This window comes from Amblyomma mixtum, chromosome 5, assembly GCF_055824585.1.
Source record: "Amblyomma mixtum isolate Tamu chromosome 5, ASM5582458v1, whole genome shotgun sequence".
Classification (NCBI taxonomy): domain Eukaryota; kingdom Metazoa; phylum Arthropoda; class Arachnida; order Ixodida; family Ixodidae; genus Amblyomma; species Amblyomma mixtum.
The window spans coordinates 19,663,888-19,682,829 of NC_143016.1; the positions used below are offsets into that span (position 1 = coordinate 19,663,888).

Below are 18,942 nucleotides of genomic sequence, written 5' to 3' on the forward strand. Positions count from 1 at the left end.
GATTCTGAAACTTAAAAAATTCAGTATCGCTATATCATTTTTAGTACATTTTATGTAAGTTCTGATGCATTCCTTTTTAACATGCATTCCTTTTTTTTTTCTTTAGAAAAGTACTTTCATATAAGTTGTTTGTGCTTCCCGTGCTCTTGAAGTAGTCAGCAACGGCATTTGTGATATGATGGTGTCACTTTGCACTGAGAAATGAATTTTCATGAGAAAAGTTTTGCCACAACTTGTTTTGAACAAAAACTCTCTGAAGTGAGATACGTAGGAAAACAGCTTAAGCGCAGTTTTTGAAAAAGAATATTATTGTGCAAAACTGGCTCTAATAATGCCAAGCTCGATGAGTAAAAAAAAAAAAATTAGGGGTGTTATTCTGTGGAATACAATGTATACACATGTTGCACATTATGGCACTAGTCACTAGTTCTTGCATTGCCAGTCTCCTTTGTACATGCAATTTAGGAATAGGTGAAGGCTGTGGAGCTCATATGGAAGGCTGAATAAGTGACCTATGGAGTAAGTTTGTGTGAATACAGCACAGCTCGTTAATTTGATCCCTGTTAACTCGGAAACCCGGGTAATTAGAACTGCTGACATGGTTCCAGCCAAAACTCATGTAAGTCAGTGGCGCCAGATGATCGCCAGTTCGGACACTACGGGCCTTGCACCAGTTAATTTGACAGGCCTCCTGAAGAGCGGCCGCGTTCAGGTATGACTGCCATGGCAAGCAATCGTCAAAATAGCCCTGCTAAAGTGTAAATTGCATGCTGCAGAGTTGCTTATGCACTTCTGACTTGCGTGTAAAGGCAGGCGGGGCAAGAAACGGACGTCCCTGTCCGCGAAAATTATCCGACCGCATAGTTTCGGTTTCGCTTTTCTGAGCTTCACGTCAGCCCACGGCGACGATCAGAAAATGAAATCGATGCATATAGAATTTGGATCCGGTAACAAAAATTATAACTGCATGCTAATACCTGGCTTAGTTTCACTGGCAGTCGCTCTTTCTTTACGAGCAGTAGATGGTGTGAGAACAAGCATCCAGTTCTTCCAGTAATTTCCAGAGCGTGTGTCGTGCCGGGATTCAAGACTACAAGGCCATTGGCAGTTTGTTTTGCCGCTTAATCAAGTGTGCCGCTTGTAAGTGGAAGACACAGAAGTTGCACCGTTTTATTGCCTTTGATGGCTGCTTACCTTTGACTGCTAATCTTAATTGCGTCTCTGAACAGTGTTGCTTTTAGCTGATTGCTTCGAAATTTTGAATACAAAACATTCGGATTGAGTCAAGTACTGAATACTTTGCCATTCAGCCGAATATTAGAAATTATCAAATATTTGCACAAGCGGACTGTGAAGGTGACTGTAATGAGTGAAATTCGCTTTAGTGTACCTTGCCTAGCACAGTAACTACAGGCAGAGCTCACATTGTTTTAAGAAAACACTGCACTACGTTGGTAACTGATACTTCGTGCAACACGCCTGCAGGGGTGACGGTGAAGAAGGAGCGGCAGCTCACCAGCGAAGCCTGGACTTGGCGCAGGAGTTCCAGCGGAGAGTCCACATCAGCGTTGATGAGACAGCGGACCACTCGGCTGCCTCTAATCACACAGAAGAGCCGCAGGTCATTTTTCCACCTTGTCTTTTAGAAGCCTCAACAAGATAGCATTAATAGCATTAGTATATTGCTTTACCTTTATGCCAGCCCAGTCTGGCCTCAAGTTGTAGTATCTCTGTGCACTTCAACAGAGCTCTTCACTTTCTCTTTTTGTTGTTTTCGTCCTGTAGGTATCGACAGTCTTGTTTGCACAATGTAGTTAATAAGTTACATGTTTTCGTGCTTGACTGAGCAAAGTGGACAGTTAGTTATAGACATTAGATAATGGTTTACATTTTCTTTACTGGTTACTGGCAGTAGTAAATTTTTTGTACATGCATATAGACATGCAATAAACTATTGGTAATGTGGTGTCATAAAAACGATGAGAAATTCCAATGTAAATGGAAGTTTTGAGATGAACAAAGTACGAAAATTTTCAGTGTGTTTTTGAGAAGGTTTAAACCGATTGTCTAGCTTTATATTGCAGCCCAGACTCGCACTATGCGAACCAAGCATTTAAATAAATAATACAAGGAATCACTATAGCAGTGTGGCAGCAGAAAGAACTTGGGTGGCAAAAAATGAGCACGTTTGGCTTTAAGTGAAGGCAGTGGTGCCAATGTGTTGGCGCCACTGAGCTGGGAAGGGAGGCACGGAGTGTAGGCTGGAATTACATGGAGTGCAGAGCGGTAAAGAGCAGCAACAAGAGCCATGCATTGCGGTTTGCTGGCGCAGAGCTGCTCGTTGGTTCGTGGCATGGTCCATGGTATGGCCTTTTTTTTTTTTTTTCGGGTTTTCTCAGGCCAGCATTCGAGACATTTGAATTTCGTAACGAGAACCTTTCGTGACGTGAAGCAGGGGCAACACAAGGGAGCTGTTGGAGTGTGCGTCATAGAAACTTTTGGCGAGCAGATATTTCATGATGTGCGGGTTTAAAGAGGATCTACTTTATATGCTTGTAACAGCATTCTGGTGTAGCTCTCTAGCTGTTTTTACAAAATAACAGCAGAGGTATGTTTATGTGATCATTTTGTATTGTCGGTGTGCTTTTAGGCGGCGCCTCCTGTGCAGAGGGGCAGTGTTGTGGAGGCTATTGCACAGCAGAACGGCACTCTTCCTCAACCTCCTGCTGCCAATGCACAGCGCCGTTTTACATTGGTATGTTGGTTTTGCTATGTTTTGTTCACATCACCGTGTTCAGGTATGCTGCATGCATTTTGTTAGTGTGCAGCAGATCTCTTCTTCGCTATTGCCAAATAACGGAACTGCTCATGAAAATGGCAAGGCTGCATGATTTTTCCTTTTGCATTAGCTAATGGTAAGCTGTTTTGTTTGCTCCATTCTCCTGCGTGCGAGTCTTCTTTTTGTTGCTTGAGGAAGATCCTTTCAAGTTACTTGGTCTTTCATATCTTTCTTTTTCTAGTCTTTCAATGTAGCGAATCTGTGCTTTAACCCTTTCAGGTGCCAATTTTTGTTTTCGTAGAATCGAAAACAAATATTTTTACGCATAAGATGTATATTCACGTCTGAAGAAAGGTAATTTTTTAGTTTTCCAGCATAAAATGTTGGCAGTTAATTTTTTTACATCAATGTGTAGAATTTGATACAGTGTCCTAATTGATGAAAACAGCAACCTGGAAATGCCAGGACTTCAAAGTAAACATCCGAAGGATCGTAGAATCGTTTTTTTTTTTCCAAATGTGCATTACACTAGAAATCACACACACACAAAAAAAAGATGTTATTATCGGTTACTAAATCTGTGTGCCAAAAAATGCTGGGTATGCTACTGCTACTCCATTGACTGTTTAGCGAAATATTATTTATTGCGTTACCTATATGGCATAAAAAACCATCATGTTTGCTACTTGAAAAATGCTTAATTCACCTCGAACAAAGCAATCACTGCTGTGTGGAGCACATTAAGAAAAAGCTGCCAGTTTGCTTTGTACACAGTGGTGTACAAAGAGCCTCAAAGGGTTGAGGGCGACAGTGCTTTGCAGTCGTGTTAATGGCAAGTTCACTGGACTGATTTGCATGAAGCTATTTTTGTTTGCGAAAATGTCGTGTTTAGTTCCTGTCGGCAATACTGAATTGTTAAAGCAACAGTTTGCACTTTTTAGCAATGATATGAAATGATTTCAGTTATGGCTGAGCTGCCACATACCTCTCAATTTCTATATATCTTTTTTTTTCTGTCAGGCACAAGGCGAATAAATGCCAGCAATACCATTACTAGACTAGCACCTCTTTTATTTGAACACCAGCATTACTGTCGAGAAGGACAACCAAACCAAAGCATTGTTACACTACTAATTTCCCATTTGTCAACACTTTTCCTCACTTTTCTTCGTATCAGTTGTTTTTGGCTTTCTTCATATGTGTGTCGTAACGAGCCCCTAAATTCCCTGTTCTTCTTTTAACGGGGGCCTCAGTTCTGGCATTTTTGATGCTACAGCTAGCCTAGAAACACAGAAAATTAAAAAGATATACATTCCCTTATGCTTTTCTTGTTTTCGGTGACTGTTGGCTTCTTTCAAATGTTTTTTTTTTTTTTTTTGAGTGACACTTGTTTGCTTGAGTTGCTGTTGACACAGAAAGAAAGGGAAGTCTTCCTGAGTGGAACTGCGATCCGCTGAAGCTTGGCAGCATTTGAAAGAAATATATAAACATGGGTTTTTGTGTGCTTGTAGTCCTTATTTTGTCTTCTGTGTTTTTGGCATTGGGATGAGAATTTTAAGCATCGGGAGAGGCGACAGCCCTTGAATCTTCTCACATCTGATCCAGAGGGTTTTAGCACACAGAATTTTCGCTGATTGAACGCTGCCTGCCTGCAGCCCATGGAAGCAAGTGTGCGACCTCAGCTGACCACAGCACCGCAACCCAGTCCCGAGGGCCTACCAGCCGGCTGGTCCCTGCAGGTGGCCCCCAACGGTCGCCTCTTCTTCATTGACCACAACACCAAGACTACCACCTGGGTGAGTTCTTGCAGTTGTGAGGAATGTACAGCATTCTGTCTCAGTGTGCCCATGTTCTTGGGTCGAATGTGCGACATTTGAGGAGGTGGAGTGTGAAACTGGACATCGTCGTTCAGGTTGTGTTCCTTGAAGGTCCGCTTTTTAAGAGGCATGCTGAGCAAGGCTACTTCTAAAATTCTTTTGAAAGCTCTAGCCGTCTGGATAAGTGGCAGGATGTATGTTTTGTCTAGCAAGCAATTGCCACCATCATCAGTGTAAGGCAAATCCTACCTGCCCTTAGCATCAGTACCACCACTACCACTGAGAGAGAATAAGACAGTATGGACATCTTTTGCAACGTACGATTAAGGAGAGTACTATCCTGTCTGCACTTTGGGTTGCCATTTTTATCTGGAAAGTGTGGACAGTGGCGGGCATGTTTTCGTGGCATTATGTGAGAACTGGCAGAGACATGAATACTGTCTCAAAATCATGGATGATGGAGTCCTACTGCTTCAGGCCCCACTTGTAAGTGCAATCCTTGATTTGGAAGGTTGTTACAAGATTTCTTGTTAGGGATTTAGCTGGGGACAAAGAGGCAGAAGTAATGCAATCGAAATATTTCGTGCTCTTTGGTCACAGTGCAAATCATCGTATTGGCAATGGCATTGAACCTAGAATGGTTGTGGCTAATGCTCAGCACACTGACAGTGTGTTCCAAGTGAATTCCTTTAAAAAAAGCCAAGGAAATGCTTGGCAGTCTTGTAGCTAGTAATGTGGCCATTTTTAAGAGCTTGCGAGACGTTGAAGTGTAAGCAATCGCCCATCAGTAAACGGCAAAAGGAAGGTGAATTTAACAAGGCTTTTGAAACCAGAGTGTGACAATTATTTTAATGAAATGCGTTTAGTTTTCATTATTGGGAAATTCAGGTGAACTTCATTCAGAAGCCAGGGCAAACCTGAGGTCGAACATGAAGCTGGAACTCAGACTGTTAGATACATTCCGAAATTTTTCATCCGAATGGTATCCAGCAGGAAAAAAAGACCTTCCTATACCATAGCCTCAATCAGGATTCGAGCAAGTGTCAGTGCAAAGAGAGCAACTTCATTTTCCAATGCCTTAGACCTCTCCGTCATCCCTGCAGTCTCTCATGTCGCATGTTCTAATTGGTAGCCTCCCACGATACATGTTTTCAAAATTAATTGTCTTTATCATTTTTCATCTATTTATTTCCATGCTTTCAAATGCTTAGCAGCAGTAGTGCTGCTGCCATGGCCATGCAGTGAAGCCGGATGAGTCTAGAAATTGAAAAGTTCACCTGCATCACCAATGGCTGCTTTGTGTAACCCCACATATAGGTGAGAGTGCAGCCTAAGTGTCACTAAGGCTGAAGAAGAGTGGGCAGGTGATGTGGTGCATCAAGCAGCAAAAGCAGCAATGGACGCTGAGCATGTTGCTCGGCGCAAAAAAGAAAAAAGAAAGAAAAGACTGAGCATGGCAGCATGCAAAGCGCAAGAAATGGGGAAAGATGCCTTGTGTGCTGTCGCACTGGAAGAAAAGTGGCTGATGGCAGCAAGCATTGAGGGGGACCGAGCGCTCAGCCCAGCTCAACGATCAGTAACGGGTGAAGGCGGCAACCGAAGTGTAACTACCGCCATCTATGAGTAGTTGTAGAATGTGTTATGCCTTTCCTGCAATGCATTTCATGTTTACACTTACTCTCGATGACTAGATAGGCTACAAAGCTTCTTTTTTTTTCCTGGAATCTTCAAAAGCAAGTTCTGCCGAGGCAAACCATATGCATATGCTACAATGCATTGTTCCAGCATTGTAGCTTGGTACCTCTGGTGAAACCAATTTCTATGTCTACATATTAGCCTCAGATATTTTTCTATATTGATGGTGTTTTATAGTGGTAAAAAATACAAATTGGTTATGCGAAAAGGAAAAGCGCAGTAGCTGCCTCACTCTTGGTGGATACCTCAACTGTTGTGCAATGAGGGAAGGAATGAAGAAGGGAGTGAAACACAGCTACATGCACATAACCTTTGACAGAAGTACAGTAGCTTGGCTGTGTGGCTGTGCTTACACAGCTCAGTCCTTCATATGATGTGTTACTCATTGAATGTTTGCGCATGGTAACTTATGCTGCGAGTGGAAGTGTATTTATGAGTGGTTCAAACAATTGATATAGTAAGGGCTGCTGAGGTGAAGATCTGTTGGTGGTACAGATCTTTGTGGGTGCAATCAAGCCGTCATTGGGAAGACCCCCTCTAGTGCTTATTCTCTTGTATTTACTCTGAGTCGAAGACACGCACCACACGTTGGATGACATTTTTTGCCCTTTGCTTGTTTGTATGTTAGGTGGATCCGAGAACAGGCAAGCCGAGTGACCTGCCCCGTCATGGCAGCCTTCCAGGCAGCCAGCAGAACACCATGGATGACTTGGGACCACTACCTGTGAGTGCTTGCTGTGATTAAAAGTTAAGAAGAAGCTCAAAGTTGGCGTGGGCATCTGAGCAGCACGACACTAATGTCTCTCTGTCGACTGCTTGGTCTCTACTTCTTCCTTTGTTTATACTTGCGGCATTTATTATAGAGCAGAAATGTGCATTTTATTTTTCAGCTATTTTTATGAGCTCTAAGTATGGCGGGCGCATGAAATAGTAATATCGTGGCTACATTGTGCAAGTTATGAAAGTTGCTTTTGTGTTGCAAGAAAATTGTGCGATGTGTTGTTCATTGTCTGAGCATCACTTGTAAAGTAGTTGTCTCCAAAGGATAGCAGTGCCGATAAGAAATTGCATAGGGCAACATAAAAGTGTCAGTGACGACCCCCCCTTTTTTTTTATGTTATAGAAACTTGGCACACAAGAAATATGTGTTTATTTCAATATTCTGGTCATGTAAGGTAAATGTGAAGAGGGGCTGTTAAAGGGACCCTGAAAAGCTCTTTGCCAAGGTTAGCAAAAGCCCACGAGAGATCGGTATTCCATCACTTGTCGCCGCACCGCAAAAATTGTTAAGCGAACTCCATCAACACCGAAGATATCGCCGATTAAAAATGATGTTCCTCCTCTCCCCCACATACCACCCTCAACTCATACACGTGGGGCTCGCTCCGAAAAAAAAAAAGAAAAGACGGGCCGATGCTCCGCCCATGCATACGTCAAGCAATGGCGCTCTGCTTGTTTACTTCCGGTAGTCGTAGACACATGTGCGAAAGTGAGTGCGATTCACTGTGGTGCGCTGTTGCGAATGGCGTCGCAACGTCCGATCGCATCTCGTCGCCTGCGTGCAACTTGCTAGCTGTCAACGACGAGCCGCGCGCGGCAGACGCAACGACGGGAAGCGGAAGCCAAAGCGAGCACGGAGAGCGGCAGCGTCGTGATGACGTACTTACAGCGCGCTCCTCAGGGCGCTCGGGGCCGAGCCACGCCGGGCCGGCCTGCCAGCCTTGATGCCGGCCGCCGGCGAGTGAAAAACGCGCTAGCATTGTTTGTTCACGTTTATAGCAAGCCCTGGGATAGATGCATGTCAAAAATGCATCACTTCTGACGGTCGTTGGCCAATACGGAGCTGATCGTAAAAGTGATGAATGCGATACTAGCAAATTTCATCCCATAGCCGCTTTGGTGCTGCTGCGGCGCTTCGCCTGCCGCCTGCTAGCTCCGTTGCTGAAGGCGTCGTGGAAATCGAATATATATTCTATTATGGGACGAGTTCGCAGTAAAGCGATGTGAAGAGTAGGCATTTTGATATAGCGCAAGCGACTTCCGAAGCGCCGTCAGCCGCGACTTCGATGCGAAACCATTAGGCCTAGCGACGACTAGGGCAGCCTGGGACCAGCGCGCAGTTCGTCGCCCGGCGTTGCCGCAGTCGGTGTCGTTGCCGAAAGATCCACTTTTGAACAGACATGTTGTCGTTGCTCGAATCTAGGAAGCATCATCTCTGGTAGAATGGCTGTTTTGTATTTCCTTGTGCGAACGTCAAGTACTACGCCGAGCATGCCGGCCGGCCGACCGGCCTGGATCAGGTCTGCCGGCGTCATAAAAAATTAGCTAAAGAGTGTTCTTGACGTAAATAATAAACCCTAGGCCGAGAAATGTGGAAAATGTGTCATTTTTGAGGATCGCTGACCAATACTGAGCTGCTGGTAAAGGTAACAACTGTGATACGAGCAAATTTCTGGCCACAAACGCCTTGGAGCTGCCGCTGGCCTGACGTTGGGGTCCGGCTCGCCTGGCGCCCGCTCGCTTCGCGGCTGAAGGCGTCGCGGAAAGTGACCATACTATTACTTTACTGTGAGATGATGCTGTTGACTGTAAAGCGATGTGTAGAGTAAGCCTTTTATTATAGCTCAGGCGACTTCCGAAGCGCCGGCCGCTCCGGCTTGACGCGAAACGAGCTATAGGCCTAGCGACGACCACGGCAGCCAGGCAGCAGCAGAGCTCGTCGCTCGGAGAGCCCGCGAGCGGTGCCGTTGCCGAAAGCTCCCAACATAAGCAGGCATGCTTTGTAGCTGCTCGAGTATAGCTGGCAGTCTTTCTGATGACGATCGGTGCGGCACGCCGTCCAAGTTTTCGCACATGTGTCTCCTGATTGCTGTTCGAACGGCATGGATCCGGAGCTCGAAGCGCGGCTGCGTGCAGCCACCACTGAGATGGGCTTCGAGCCTTTCAGTACACGCCATACTGAGACCCACAGGGCGACGACAGCAGCGATATATATAATTCTAGTACACTATAGCAGCGACTCGTCTGCGCAGCTAGGAAATTCGCAAAGGCAGGCGCCAAGATTCGACGAGAACACATGCTTTTGTGAGCAGACGGATTTCCTTCTTTACCGGAAGTACCACTTTAATTTCAAGAAATGCGCTGGATTCTTACCTCTGTATACGTGTGTTTTTAAAAATAATAAGCAATCAATAAAATAGTATTTCAAGGAGCATCAGTGCTCAGTTTCAAATGAAATATTGCAAAAATTGCGCGTGACGTCAATGGGCAGAGCCAATGAGAAGGGTCGCCCAGTCCATGGCCAAGGCTGCCCAGTTTACGTCATGTGGTAGGGGCGGGTAAAAACGCGCGGTGAGGTGTCGCCCTAATCGGCTGTGAGCGGCAAGTTTGAAAAATTGTTTGTAAATTATTGGTTCCACGCGCAGCTTTCTGAATCAGACTAGAATACTCGCAGAGACCACCTCTACAGAGTTGTTGCAATAAAATATGATTGAAGAAACCATTTCAGGGTCCCTTTAACAAGACGATTCACAGGGGCAGCTAATTGTTCTGTGAAGATTGCAACAGTATCTAAGTTTTTAGTGCGTGGGAGGGGTGCACTTCACAAAAAAGAATCTTTTGCTGAACTCTGACACTTGCTCTGTATTTAGTTGTGGAGATAACTTTAGCCGTAGCAGCGAGGTGAAGTTACGCACACAGAAAAGTACGGAAACTGTGTGATGTCTTGTCATAGAGCTTTTGTGTAGCTGTAGTGCGGTCCTTCTGAACTCTGCCATTTCTGAAGGCACTGTTACTTGTCTCTGTTGTTTTTTAGGATGGCTGGGAGGAACGTGTTCATACAGATGGTCGCATTTTCTTCATTGACCACAGTAAGTGTCTTCCTTCCTCCTACTGTTCACCCTGGGATGGCCAAGAATGGTTACCATGTGGTACTTTACGGTCTCACCTACTATATGTTGAAGGTGGGACCAAGGTAAAGAAATACTTGAGAATGCTGAATAGAGCTTTATAACTCATCTCTCATCTGTGCAGTGACTCAAATTTATTTCACTAGAGGCCCTGTAGACTGTGTACAGGGCTAATACAGTGAATTGCCATTGCGTAATTCAAAATTGTGTGTTTCTCATAGTAATCTGGAGCATTTCACAAAGGTTGAGCATGTGATGCAACGAACTAGTTTTGCTGTTGATTACATATGTATGTTCACCCAAAAAGGTTCTAGTTTCCTAAGAGTCTTTTCTAATTGTAATTATTCATAATTGTTAGAATTTAGGTTATCTGCATGTATCTTCTTTATTGAGTGAGGCCTATTGCTTCAGCATATAACCCTTAACCACGTCCATAAAGCCATTAGTTTCGATTTTGTGGTACATAGCAGTTTTGTGTCGTGAGGACCATCAGTTCAACCACTGTGTCATTTTGGCTGTAAAATTCTTCTGTTTCTCTCTTTAGCCGCAAGGATAACGCAGTGGGAGGATCCTCGCTTCAACAATCCAAATGTTGCTGGCCCTGTAAGTACAGCAAAACCCTGTCCACTACTTACTTATTAGTACTTGCTATAGTGCGAGGACAAAACTCTACGTAGTTTGAGCTGTCAGCATGGTCCGTCCTTGCAAGCTCAAGCTGAATGCTTGAAAGTAAGACAATCTTGTGTAGAATGCAAGCATTACCTTCTTATTGCTTAAAAGTTTGATTTTGGCTCATTGGTTCATTGTGATCAATGAATTTTAATGGTTCGAAAGATCAGCGCAAGTGAAGGAAATGCATAACCCATGTTGGACAACACAACTTGTAGCATTGTGCCCATCTGTTTTATGTGTGTTCTTTGCTAGTCTTTTGTGTCATTTTATTTCATTGGTGTTTTTGCATTCTTGCATATGTACCACCTTTTCATGTGTGTAGTGCATAACATTATCTTCCTTCTTATAAGGGTATAGGGAAGCGAACACCACAACCATGTTGTGCAGTTTGTTAGAGCTACATCATTCTCTATGCCACTAGAACCAATGGTTGTGACATGGCTACAAACAATGCTACAATGGTACTGTTCCCATTTCCCTTCCTTCTTGTTCTCTATGCCTGAGCACTGCTGAGAATTGTCTGGGTTTTGTCCTATCTCCTCTGTACACATCTGCGTGGTGGGTATTGTTCTGTATTATGTTGTAAACAGTGATGCTTATCTGTATTATGTCTTCCATATTGTGTGGAGATCTTTATAAGAACCACTTTTGTGACCTATAAAAGGAATAATTTATACCGAGAAAGCAGTGATGTGTAATACAGACTGACAGTATGGTCTCTCTTTTTTTTATTTCTTTTTCCTTCTTTGATAGGCTGTGCCATATTCAAGGGACTACAAGCGGAAGTACGAATATCTGAAATCCAAGCTTCCAAAGCCACCTGTAAGTTACTGTTAACGGTATTTTCAAATGCTTCTTTTTAGCCTGCAACAAAACTCCATTGTATGTGTTGATTGAAGTACGTCCACCGTCGAATGTTCATGGAAGATAACTCTGACGAAGAAATTTAATTTCTTTTCATACAAAATGCAATGGCTCAGATTTATTGGTGCCCTTTGTAGTTTGCACAATGACAGTCAAGCTGAATTTATCTATTCCAGTATACATGGGAAAGCAGTGATGAAATGAATTAATTTTTTTTTAATGCCTACCATAACCTATTGGTGTACTATTGTGATCAAAAGTTGATGGGATGCGAGTGTGCGGCAAAAAAAATATTTTTTGATACAGTCACATAATCCACTCGCCTGTAATGTCAAGGTATGAGGGGACAAATATGCTCTATCCGCTGGCAACACGTGAGTGTGTTGCGAGGTAGAGCTGCAAGCAACTTTTTTTCAGGAGCACGTGTCCCATAATACTTCGATCTCAAAAGTACATTTCCTAGTTGACTAAAGCGCCATCAGTAGAAAGACTAAAGTTGCAAACATAAAGTCCACTGAGTCAGAAAACCACGCATGGAAACAGAAAAGATAACATAATTTCTTGTGTTGCAAGCATTGGACTAACCTAAGTGATTAAATAAGACCAAAATACTTGCTGTCTGCCGGATATAGTTGCGTGGATACATACGGTCACATAGTTGCACGAATATATACCATCTTCATTCAAAAGGCTATAGTGGTAAAATGTCCATTGGGAGCACTTTAAGATACAATAGTTTACTCACTACAACTGACAGTCCATTGTGGGACATTTTACACAGATATTTGATTTTTAGTTTTGCTCATTTGAATTCTTTGTGGTGCTAGTTGGTGTTATGCGGGGGAATGCGGCGATTAAAATTTTTTGTGCCCCGACGCGGTGGCGCAGTGGTTATGGCACTTGGCTGCTGACCCGAAAGACGCGGGTTCGATCCCGGCCACGGCGGCCGAATTTCGATGAAGACGAAATTCTAGAGGCCCGTGTGCTGTGCGATGTCAGTGCACGTTAAAGAACCCCAGGTGGTCGAAATTTCCGGAGCCCTCCACTACGGCGTCCCTCTATAGCCTCAGTCGCTTTGGGACGTTAAACCCCAATAAACCAAACCAAACCAAACCTAAAATGTTTTGTTATTTATGTGTGAAAGGTAACCAAATTTGGCACAGATATGGAACTTTTTATGCTGATCGCAGAACTTTATTTTATTTTAAGCTAGATTGCATAGTTGTTCAGTAATTACAATTACAGTAAAAGCTCATTAATTCAACCCCCATTAATTCAGAAATCCAGATAATTCGAATTGCGGGCACAGTCACGGCCAATGTCCATGCTAGGTTATGGCATCGGACGCTCACTAATTCGGATGCTATGGGTTTCGCTCAGGTTAATTCAGACTGGCTCCCGAAGGCAGGCTGTGTCCAAGTATGACTGACATGGCGTTACTGTGGCCTGCCTGATAAAGGTGTATAACTGTAGCTTGCCAGAATTTACTTACTTTATGAGCTTTGTGTTAAGTGCCGGAACAATGTTTATGAGGTTGGCTGTCCAACTGCACGTAAATTTAGACATGTCAGGAGAAGTAGGCAGTACTCGTGTGGATATTTCTGGTATTTATAAACTTTTGCGGTTCGTTTTCTGCACTTGCAAAGAACAGATGAGTGCCTAGTTAGAGTGACCTGTGTGTGCCATGCCTCTTTGTTCTCAGCTATTTGACATTGTGCCTGCTGGTTACTCTAGCACATGCTATGAGTTTTCGGGGTCTCTGTTTTGTAACTATTATGTGATTTGCCTATTTATTCTTTTTTTCTTTATCTTTGGTAGCTCCCAAGTGCGACTTGTGGCTGGTAGGTGGCTAGCAACGTCACTTGCTGGCTCTGGTATCATAACTGAGGCTGACCTGTCGCATAGGGATAAAGCAACTGATCAGGAAAAAAACTCATTACCAGATACAACTGCACGCCCTTGTTTCTAATCTTTTGGGGTTCGGTTGTTGAATATGTAGTTTCACAGTATGCTGGACGTGCCTTGCTTGCAGGGAAACATTCCGAACAAATTTGAGCTGAAGGTGTCACGGGCTCGGATTCTGGAAGATTCATACCGCATCCTAAGCAATGTCACCTGTGTTGATCGCCTGAGGTCCAAGCTGTGGGTGGAGTTTGACGGCGAAGAAGTTCTGGACTATGGCGGTGCCTCACGAGAGTTCTTTTACCTGTTGTCTCGGGAAATGTTCAACCCATACTACGGCCTTTTTGAGTACTCCGCAGCGTGAGTGTTTCCTCTTTGTTCTGCGGGGTGCTTTTTGGGGTTCCCTGAGCACCTATATCCACGCGTGCCCCAACCCCACCCTTCATTTACCCGCTTTATTTGGGGACTACTGTATATTGTTGTGTATAAGTCAACTTTGAAGATCAGTTGACTGCAAACTCGCAGCCCTTACTGGCCCCAAAAAAATGTTGACTCCAAATACAAGTCGATGCATGCTGCCCCGTCGCCACACGGTTCTGTAATTTCTCACAGGATGGCATCGTAGCGGGCACGCAAGCAATAGACATATATAACAATGCAACCACAAGGCCAGCAGTCAGAAGAAAATTGAGATCAAAAGTGAAAAAGCGGCGCTCTATTTGTCTTCCACACTTGCACGTGGCCTGACTGACTAGCAGCAAACCGAACTGCCCGAGGTCCTGCTGTTTCAGATTCCGGCGTGACGGGCGCCCCGGAGATTTTGAGAACCTTGCTCTCGCGCTACCTACCGTTCTTCCGAGGAAGTGATCATTAGCGCAGCCGAGCTAAGAAAATGGAGCGCAATTCGATTATTCTTATGTGGAACTGATTTGCGTGCGAATTATTATTATTATTTTTTTTTTTTATGCCGCTGCGGTGGCTCAGTGGCTATGGTGCTCGGCTGCTGACCCGAAAGACGCGGGTTCGAACCCGGCCGCGGCGGCTGGAATTTCTTTGGAGGAGAAATTCTAGAGGCCCGTGTACTGTGCGATGTCAGTGCACGTTAAGGAACCCCAGGTGGTCGAAATTTCCGGAGCCCTTTGCTACGGCGTCCCTCATAGCCTCAGTCGCTTTGGGACGTTAAACCCCATAAACCAAACCATATTTTTTTTATTCTTGGTACGTGTGTTCTGCCAGAAATGGTCACCAGTATGGGGCACGTACTACTTGCTGCTCGTCCAAGACTGCTTTAGACCCTGCAAATACTAGGTCAGCTCTGTGTATGGGTCGACCCCAATTTTGAGTGGTCATTTTTCTAAGAAAATGAGATTTATACACGGCAGTGTATGGTAATCACACTGTAATAGTTCATTGCAAACTGCTTCAGTGCGCAGCCAGCCATTGTTTATTAAATCTGGGCATTTCTTGAGCTTCCTTGTGCCTGCATGCTTCTTGTTGCATGCATGTTGGGCAGGGAGAGATAGAAGCCAAGACATGCAGGGTTCTTCAACACCTTTTGAAAGCCATTAGGGTCCCGTGAGGCTGAAAAGGTTGAGAGCCCTGTGAAAATGGAGCTGTGTGTTTTTTTTTTTTTCTCGTCTGACTTCATCTGATGCATGTGCGACGAAATAGTAATTACAAAATTGAGCATTGCTCCTTTGTTATTGCAGACAAGAATAGGGAAGATAAGGGGCTCATTGAGGCCTGTATTAAAAAGAAAGCTAACACTCTTTGAAACCAAGCAAGGCACACGGGTACAGTGCACTAGAAGAGAGGCAGTGGAGCACACGGTCAGGATTGCGCATTGGGCGCTTGACCCCACCACTGGCGAAGAACAAAATGGCGGCACTAGAGTCACTTGCTCACTTTGGATGCATTGTTGAGTTCACCTCTAAATAGAATGGGTAACTTGCGACGAAATATTTATTTTCGGTTATGCAGCCAGTGGGCCGACAGTGATTTAGGTAAAAAAATGCAGCTGCTTCAAAAACACTTAACAACATACTTACTACCCTTTTTTGGTGGCACTGTGATTGAAGACTTGAAAGCGGGCCGCTACACTGTCTATTCTAGTTGACTGTAACAAGGGCATCTAACTAGTCTTTTTTTCTTCTGTTTTCTGTAGAGCTATCTAATAGTTTATCTTAAAGGATTATTGAATTGATTTCCTCCTCTAATCAGCACCACTATAAGAAATATTGGCACATTCCGTTATGTTTTCTTTGGTTTCAAAGACTGTTAGCTTCCCTGGTTGTTGCATTACTTAAATGTAATCTGAGGAAGCAACAGTAGTGCCTTACAGGCTTCAGTGAAAGTTAATATTTGTCTGTAAAGGCAACAAGAAAAGTGAGTGCCTAAGCAGCTGTGCCATGAACCAATGCACCAATGGAGTACCAATGGAGTTCTGGTACAGAACAGCCCTACTCAGAGCAAAAAGTTCTTTCTAATGGGAGGAGAACTATAGAGCTATAGAGCACTATAGAACACGCACTTATAACTGTGGTTATCACATTTCAGGGATAACTATACACTTCAGATAAACCCATGCTCAGGAATGTGCAATGAAGATCATCTTTCCTATTTCAAGTTCATTGGAAGAGTAGCTGGTATGGCAGTTTATCATGGAAAACTCCTTGACGGTAAGTGTTATTAGAGCCATAATCGGAACTGCGAGGAAAAATGCTGTCCTCAAAGGTAGCCGCTTCTATTTCATGGATTTTGTTGCCTTGCAGCGTTTTTCATTCGGCCGTTCTACAAGATGATGCTTGGGAAGCCAATCACTATCAAAGATATGGAGTCTGTGGTGAGTTACCATCATATAGGCTTGCTTTTAATGCTCTTAGTTGCTGTCATTAATAAAATGAATAAAAGCTTAAATAGAACAATATTTATACTGATGCTGGGTGAATACTACCTGTTTATTTTCTGACGAGTGTGCCACTTGGTATAATATTAGCCCAGTTTGTTTACACTTGATAACCCTCAGAGCTGGTTGGAAGTTGAAGTTGAGGATAATATTACTTAACATCCATCATGCGCAACCTTTTTATCTCATTTGCTTTTGAATGGTTTCATCCACACTTCATTTGCTCATTGTATCTTTTGCTGCATGTTTTGTCTCTGGCACCAGCATGTACTTAGGACTGCTATCCTGTTTTACTCAAGTTGCTTTTGAAATGTGTCCCAGACATTTGGGTATGTGGAAGCTTTTAGTGCACACCACTGGCATGGCCTGTAGTTTGTTTCTCTTGCATCTGTTTTGCCTGCTCTGCTTCTGCACAAAATTTGTGAAGTTTCCAACTTAGTAAAGTGGGTGTTGTATATGAAAACATGCAGTCTTCCTTCATGATGAGCACTAGATATGAATCACTGCCCAACAGTTGTGCCTGGTTGTGCTTCTCTACACTTTCCCTTCGCACTGCGGTCACAAACCTGCAACACCATGGCACTGCAGTGGTCCAGCACATGCATTTTCAAGTGCTAGCACACAGAACTGACAATGAGAGCATGTTGTGCAGGACACGGAGTACTACAACTCATTGCGCTGGATCATGGAGAATGACCCCGCTGAATTGGACCTCCGATTTTCGGTAGACGAGGACCTGTTTGGGCAGATGCAGCAGCGCGAGCTCATACCTGGCGGTGCAGATGTGGCTGTCACCCAGGAGAACAAAGCGCGCTACGTGGACCTGGTGATCCAGTGGCGCTTTGCGTCGCGCGTGCGGCCCCAGATGAATGCCTTCCTCGAGGGCCTCAACGAGCTGGTGCCCCTGGCACTGCTGCGCGTCTTCGACGAGCACGAGCTGGAGCTGCTCATGTGCGGCATTGGGCAGATCGACGTGCGCGACTGGCGGCGCCACACCGTCTACAAGGGCGGCTACCACGCCAATCACGTGGTGGTCCAGTGGTTCTGGCGTCTGGTGCTCTCGTTCAGCAATGAGATGAGGTCGCGCCTGCTTCAGTTTGTGACGGGGACATCGAGGGTGCCGATGAATGGCTTTGCTGAGCTCCACGGCAGCAATGGACCACAGCCATTCACGCTGGAGCGGTGGGGCTCACCCAGCAACTTGCCTCGCTCTCACACATGGTGAGGGCCTTTTGCACTTCTCGCCCATTGTGAGCTTGAGACCTGTGTGTCATTTACTGGAAGTTTTATCATGCAGCTCAGGGGTTTAGTTGGGGAAGGCGGTGTTGCCCAATGTGTGCATGTGTCGTGATTGAAGGGCATAGCCCTGATCTCTTATTTTTTACAATATACAAACTGAGTGTGTCTTCACAGCTGCTCTACCTGTAAGCAAATTCAAGAACAAGAGGAGCTCTGACATTATATAGAGTGCAACATTGGAGGGCATCACTATGCAATAAAAGTTCTCATCATCTCAGTATCTTTAGCTGTCCTATTGCTGGAGGTGAAATTTTGGCTGTAGTGCTAAGCCATGTAGTACCCAAAGCAGAACTTAGCCGCAAGATAATTTCTCATCAGTTTATATACTACAAATGAAATGGTTGCAGGGCTTGTTGGCCACATCTTATCTGGTTAAAGAGATTTGTTTGGATTAATGAAGTTTCATTTACTACCTAATGGTGTTCTTGAAGCTTCTTCAGTCTCTTAATGCCGTTGTGAAGACAGTGTAACTTACAGTACTGTGCACTGATGTGATGTGGCATGGAACAGTGCTGTGAAAGGAATTTATTGCCTTTGTTGCTGTTCTGTGCAGCACTCATGAGCACTCTCTAGGTGAGGCTGTAGATGGTCGCTGCTATAGCTCAGTAGGTAGAGCACCGTACAACACAAGAACATGCGCTTGGCTCCTACTGGCAGCCAAGATCACTTCATCTTCTTCTACCTAGTCAAATCATCTCCTATTTGTCAGATTACCTCCTATATGATGGTATTAACAAATTGCTTTCCTTGATTTCATAGAAAGACTTCCATCGTACTTATTCTAGCAAGCCCCCTCGTCTACCCTGTTCTAATCAGTTTGTGGAATAACCCATAAGTGTATCTTTTTTAATTAATTGGAGCAATTTATGGCCAGTGCGATATTCATGAGAATGAAATCCAAGGGATGCTGCTTGTGCCTGAACACTGTATACTAGCTTTCCAAGTGCAGTAGAAAGCTGAGCTTAGCGACCTTGCCTGAGTACTTGCGGTTTGTCTGCACAAAATATGTATACACACAGGGGGCTGTGCTGAGAGGGAAGCTTTCTCCATGGTTTTGTACCATTTGAAAGGAGGTGCTTGCATACGCCACCGTGCACAAAC

General features: G+C 44.3%; 1 protein-coding gene across 4 annotated transcripts in view; it reads left to right on the top strand.

Moving 5' to 3' along the window:
* The window catches only part of Nedd4 (E3 ubiquitin-protein ligase Nedd4), a 34,762-nt gene that overhangs the window by 10,840 nt on the left and 4,980 nt on the right, over positions 1 to 18,942 (top strand). For all 4 annotated transcript variants that reach the window (XM_089543535.1, XM_089543536.1, XM_089543537.1 and 1 more), the window contains exons 9-19: positions 1,486 to 1,621; positions 2,651 to 2,755; positions 4,435 to 4,575; positions 6,920 to 7,015; positions 10,106 to 10,160; positions 10,744 to 10,802; positions 11,625 to 11,693; positions 13,768 to 13,997; positions 16,194 to 16,315; positions 16,409 to 16,479; positions 17,195 to 17,763. In XM_089543535.1, the coding sequence (XP_089399661.1) occupies positions 1,486 to 1,621; positions 2,651 to 2,755; positions 4,435 to 4,575; positions 6,920 to 7,015; positions 10,106 to 10,160; positions 10,744 to 10,802; positions 11,625 to 11,693; positions 13,768 to 13,997; positions 16,194 to 16,315; positions 16,409 to 16,479; positions 17,195 to 17,763 (1,653 nt within the window). The remainder of the gene's footprint in view (positions 1 to 1,485; positions 1,622 to 2,650; positions 2,756 to 4,434; positions 4,576 to 6,919; positions 7,016 to 10,105; positions 10,161 to 10,743; positions 10,803 to 11,624; positions 11,694 to 13,767; positions 13,998 to 16,193; positions 16,316 to 16,408; positions 16,480 to 17,194; positions 17,764 to 18,942) is intronic.